The following is a 6,114-nucleotide window of genomic DNA, read 5'->3' as shown; positions in this document are numbered from 1 at the left end:
CAAATTTTAATATTAGTTGAACAGATTATTTAACTAAACTATTTTTTCCATTTTACTTTATTTCATTTTAACAGTTGTTACAAAACACGTTAGCTTTTTCTTGCTGCGCTTGGCCTCTTCTGTGCTAGTCAGCGCTGAAAGGTGTTCAGTTGTAAATCCATCAGTCACACGCCTTTTGTAATCTGATTTAAAATCTATTCATCTTGTCAAACAACTGGAAAAGTGCTGTGCTGTAAACAATAAAAAAAAAAAAAACGAAATGTAACGTTATTTCTCTGGCACTTGCTTGAGTATTTAGTTTAGCATTTACTTTGAGAGAATAAAGGTTGCAATTTGCAACCGCACGCGGACATGTGAACACCGCAAAAAACAGTTAACGCAAATCAATCAAAGGCTGTGTAAAATGTCGTTACTGGCATGACAGCTTCTAATTCTAATGCCAACATTAATCATATTAGTCATATCCCGCCGCGGCGAAACAATCATAAAATATACGAAACATACACACACACACACACTCTCATATATATAAACATATGTAAATGCATATATTCAGATTCGCCAGCTGTCGAACAGAAATGAAACACAAATGTCAACATAGAAATGTCGTGTGCCAAAGACAGACAGACAGAGAAACGGACAGTTKCATGAAAACATTGCGCTGCAGTGCCGTTAGAATGCTTAGAAGACAGCACAGAGCAAAGTGTGCAAGCTAACAGTACACATAGTGACGAAGAGCGGAAAGCATTTGTTGTTGCCATATACAAATGTTAAATGGTTGCTGCAACACAACCGTCAATTGTCTGGTGGCAGTTGGCGAATGCTTTGTTGCATGCAATATGCTCGCACCCCAATGCTGACGCCAAATAAATTAGAATCAGTGATAATTGTGTGTGCTTGTACATGTGTAAGACGGTGTGCATGTCTCTCCTTTGTTGCGCCCTGGGTTGCAAGCACGCCAGCGCATTCGCGCCGCAATTGTTAATGCGCCACTGTGCCTGTGTGTGTGTGTGTGTGTGGTAATGATGGATTTATGGTTATTTTTAGTTATTCAAATGGCGATTTCGCAAATTTAATTAAAGCGCTTCAATAGCCGATAATGCGCAGACAATTGAAGTATTAAGCGTGCATAACGGTTGCGCACCTAAAGCTAACAAAAAGCGGGTGTTGAAAGTGAGACAATGTTGCACATGACGTGCAAGGCTGAAACATTCAATTACATGGTGTCATGTGTGAAGCAACAACAATTTGGCCGTCGTTTTTTTTTTTTTTTAGTGTCTTTATCAGTTGGCGATTCGCAGCTTGCTTCGTGTGTTGGTCTTGGCGGTCGGTCACAGCGTGCATCGCTTGTGGCATTGTTGGGCAACACATCGAGTGTTTACGTAATTGTCGCACAAATTAGCGTCAAAATATTTTTGCTTCAATCACAGTTTCTAAATGAACGATTTTGGAGTCACGTGGTAAAAAAACTGACTAATAAAAGCTCAACTAACCCTTCTCCTCTGCTCTCAAGGAATTTTTAATTTTCGAGATGTTTTGAACGGGTAATCTTGAGATTTCAGATTGAAACTACTTTTCTGTCCTATATTCGAAAACATAATTGTTTAACTATTGCGGGTCTCCGATTCATGGCTTATATAAAGGACCTGGAGATATCCTTGCCTTCTAAGATATTTTAAATAGTTTTGCGAAAATGTTATCTGTGTGAGGAATACAGATAAAATATACATTGGAAACTATCACTGAATAACAGAAACAAAGAATTTTTCGTATTTTGCTAAAAATTATCATTTGCGCCCAAAGAATTGCTTCCATGTGAGAGTCTTTTAACAACGTAATGCAAAAAATCCACACACTGTGTCATACTCTCAGCCACAAATCTCAGTTAATCTATAGAATCTTCAATGCATGCCAATAGCACAATCTTTTCTTTATTTTACTTTATTTCTTTACGATTTGAGCGTAATTGCTGCCTGGTGATTAGCATGTCGATTTGCCGGCAATCTCAAGAATTTCAAATAATTAAGCGATGAGTCGTGTTGCGGCAAACTGACACGCGGCATGCCAACCTTGTTCATGCTTAAAGTCAAAGTTTCCTCAGCTGGTTTACACCACCGCATGGCAGACCATTTCGTTGCGCGTGCGCCCAGTGATGGCAATTTTCGACAAGAGACGCGGCAATTCCGATAATTGGCTTTTACTTACTTTGCTCGGTTCCGGCTTTTAATTTTCAATTTTTCCTCTCCAAGCTGTCAGCTCATATATAATATGTGTTGTCATATGTATGCCACAAACGCATTTCACATGCAACCAGTAATTTGTGGCAGTTCTTCAGCAAACGGCGCGCGTAATGAGAAATATGCCGAGCGTTTGAATGTGTGAATGCTCGAATGTGTCATAATGTAATGCGCGCTGTTGTTATTGTTGTTGCATGAATTGCATGAAAAATGCGAAATTATGACAATTGTAGGCAGGTAAAAAACAGCAAAGCATAAATTTCTGGCAAGAATTGCTGTCGCTGGTTGTGATTGTCGCCAAGCCGCCAAGCCGCCGTCGGCATCTCGCCATCGGCAAAGGCGCAAGGCAAGCGCGCAGCAATCAAGAACCGTATTTATTCAAGTACACACATCCAAACATCCAGCCGTCCATATTTATTGTGTACGTGCATTGCAGGCGTTTGTGGCACGCGTAGTTTACCTATATATGAGTGTGTGTGTGTGTGTGTGCGGTTGCGAAACGCCTCACGCGTGCTAAGTGTCGCTGTGCGCTTTTGATGGAGGCGGCAGCTGCGCAATGACAATTTGGTGCGGTAAATTTATTTTCGCTTTGTTTCTTGCCATTATGGCAACCAAAAATTTATGGAAATGCAGCATTGGAAATAACGGCGGTAGCTTTAGAACTTTTCGGTTAAGTGAAAATTTAGTGCGCCGCGCGATTTACGGTACTTCGGTAATGCGCGGGCTGTAAGCGCTGAGTTTTGGACACAAATTGCCTAAAAGTACAATGGCATTACAAAATATTTGTTGTTGTTACTGAGTTTGATATTTTTGCTATACCCATAATTTGAAATTGGCGAAGACTGCATTTTTTGAAATTTTTCAAAATTTTCGAAAATATTATCTTTTCGATAATGATATTAGTACTTGAGAAGTTATCAATTTTTAAGTTATTATTTAAGATTTTAAATATAACGTAAAGGTATTTCATTAAAATAATCTAATTTTTCCGTTGTTATTTAATCAATCTCCTTTATAATCCGAAGACAACTAAAAGCACTTAATGAGGTTGTACTTTTAACTTTTTAATGCATATTCCGATCGTTCATATCCGACACGTTTAATTAAAACTACTTAATATGCGACTTTGCTTAGTTTAGATAGAGGTTACATAAAAACGGCGCCCTATTGTAGGCAACACTGAATATGAAATATACATACAACCAACGTTCATATATAAAATATTTTAGGCGTATGAGTCAGCAACGAATGTTCAAAAATCCTTTAATTCCTAAAATTAAGAAAAAATCTCATATTCGCCTAAACTACAAGCTTACATAAATATCAAACCAGAACATATTTTTCAGATATTTACTTAGCTTGTTGAAAAAAGTCTTTATCCTTAAAAACTCTAGATTATTTTCAGATCTATTTGGTAATTATACTAATTTCTAACTATATCCTCTATATCCAAGCCCCAAGTCATTTTAAATTTTTTTTAAAATAGTTCATATTATTTAGCATTTTAAGAACTTAATAGATTTGTAACCTCCCATTTCTTTCCTCTCTTGCAGGCGAAAAGCCCTATACCTGCCAATGGCCTGAGTGTGAATGGCGTTTTGCGCGCTCCGACGAACTGACGCGTCACTATCGCAAGCACACCGGCGCCAAGCCATTCAAATGCGTTGTCTGCGAGCGCAGCTTCGCGCGTTCCGATCATCTGGCACTGCACATGAAGCGGCATTTGCCCAAAAATAAGTAGAAGCACGCGTGAGTGTACAGGATAGATAGAACTTAGCAAAGCGAGCAGACAAAACCATGTGAATGATAAAAATATTTGCACAAATGAAATAAATGCTTCGCAGCAAGCAACTATTAGCATATAAGTTATGGAGGAAACATAAGCGAGCTTGCTAAGAGTTAAGCAGAAATGTGGGCGAACACAAAACAAATCCAAAGGAATTTAGTTAATACGATTATTGCAACAAAATGCAAAAAATTATATTGAAAATAAAAACAATTAAAATAACATAAATAAATTTAACTAAATATTTAATTGAATTGACAAATTCATACAACTTAAACCAACACCGCCGCCAATGCCTCAATTGAACYTTAATTATTAGAAAAGAAAAGAAATTTCATTTAAAACAAACAAATACATACATACAAGTTCTAAGCAAATGCAAGCCTTATAAGTTTTAAGTTGTTAATATAGAGTGCATAGAGAATCGTGTAATTATGTTAGACATGTGGAAGCAGTGTATTTGCATACATTATATATATACGCATGTAGGTATGTATGTAAGTAAAAAAAATTGAAAAAAAAAACATTTTTTAAATGTATTTAGTAAAATTCAAAGTGTTAGACATGTAAGTATGTCTGTGTACCTACTGGACCAGTAAGTAATTGTTATTTGTTTTTGTACGAGTTTTTAGGTTATGCAGCTCCCCCGCAACGTGTATTACTTTTGCCATAATATAAAGCATACTTTCATTTGAAATGCATACGAGTACTTTACCTTCAGTTTCCTTAATCTAGTTATAATCAGCACTTGTGCGTTAGTTACTAAAGAAATGGAAGATCTGTGAACTAGTTCCGAGCAATTAGCGAGCACAAAATTCCTTAAAGTAGCCTTAAAAATACATTAAACTTCACCGTACTTAACAAAACGAAACTTAAGTTAGACAAAAGTACTTAGCTTTGCTGTTAAATAATTTCAGCAACTAAAAGATAACTTCAAAGGTGGTCACTAGCACTTAAGTGAAAAGCTTTTATGTGACCATCTGCTCCACAATGCTATCAACTAAGCTGAAATGCTAAAAAGCTGAAATACTAAAATACTTGTGTATACGTTCCATTACTTAGTTTATAACGGTGAACATGAAAAGTAATTAAGTCTACAATACTTATGTCTGTACTTAAAACCATAAATTAAAATTTTTAATATAAATAATTTGTAAAGAGCGTGCGTTGTACAAGTAATCCTTCTCTAGCTGTAAATTACGACAATTAATGATAATGTAAAGCATTCACTTATGTAAATCATTGTTCATGACAAGTAATGTACAAGCATATTTGCATATGTCTTACAAAAGTATGAACCGGAAAGTATTGTACGCGCTTGCGCACACCAAAAGCATATGTACACGATGTACATGTATGTATAAATGAGTACGTGTATATGATGACACGCCATCAATTGACAACTGCAACGCCTGCAGCGCCATCTGCATAAAATTGTAAGCCATGGCTTAGGGTTTATATGTTAGAGAAGCTAATATTCAATACATATGTACGTAGGCATTAAGTACTTAATTGTAGTTGCGCAAACAATACTTTAAGCTGGGTGGTGCGCAGTTCAAGCGCCGCAAATTAGTAAGAATAAACCACCAAAGTGCTGGCACAAACATTTTTCAAAAATAATAAAATAAACTGTGTTTCTTCTTCAAAAATAGCGGTTGTGTACAATAAGAGTACCGACGAAGGAATTGGTAAGTATCTTCCTACGATAACATGGGAGAAATATCCGTTAAATTTTAATATCGGTAAGAGTATGAGTGAATGAGAACACGTACAAAAGTGGACTGGCTGCTTGGTACCTGAAGGGTTGATTTTAATTCCTTATAACAGATAATTCCTTAGAAAAGAGCCGGTTACTTAAAATTTCTGAAAAGAAAAGTAGTTATGACTAAAGGTTTGGTCATGAAAAATTTGGATTTGATCGGGCCTGGCCAAATAAAAACCTTTACGAACATGAAGGATTTAGTTTAAATTATTTAGTTCGATATTGAGTTCAATACCCTGAACGGAAATTTCTTGATTCGGTTGACCCTTGCTATATACTACCAATGAAAGAAGAAATATATGTATATACGATGACATAACGTGATTTGA

The 6,114-nt window shown here is 36.4% G+C and overlaps 1 protein-coding gene across 2 annotated transcripts in view; it reads left to right on the top strand.

Moving 5' to 3' along the window:
* Positions 1-5,637, top strand: part of LOC108969626 (dendritic arbor reduction protein 1) — a 128,481-nt gene extending 122,844 nt beyond the window's left edge. For both annotated transcript variants that reach the window (XM_018934461.1, XM_018934462.1), the window contains exon 6: positions 3,791-5,637. In XM_018934461.1, coding sequence (XP_018790006.1) covers positions 3,791-3,978 — 188 coding nt within the window. In that variant the 3' untranslated portion in view covers positions 3,979-5,637. The remainder of the gene's footprint in view (positions 1-3,790) is intronic.
* Positions 5,638-6,114: the final 477 nt, after the last annotated feature.

The sequence above is a fragment of the Bactrocera latifrons genome, unplaced genomic scaffold (assembly GCF_001853355.1).
Source record: "Bactrocera latifrons isolate USDA-ARS-PBARC rearing strain unplaced genomic scaffold, ASM185335v1 scaffold_26, whole genome shotgun sequence".
Taxonomy (NCBI): Eukaryota; Metazoa; Arthropoda; class Insecta; order Diptera; family Tephritidae; genus Bactrocera; species Bactrocera latifrons.
The sequence above is the reverse complement of the archived record's forward strand: the minus strand, read 5'-3'. Positions and strand labels throughout refer to the sequence as shown.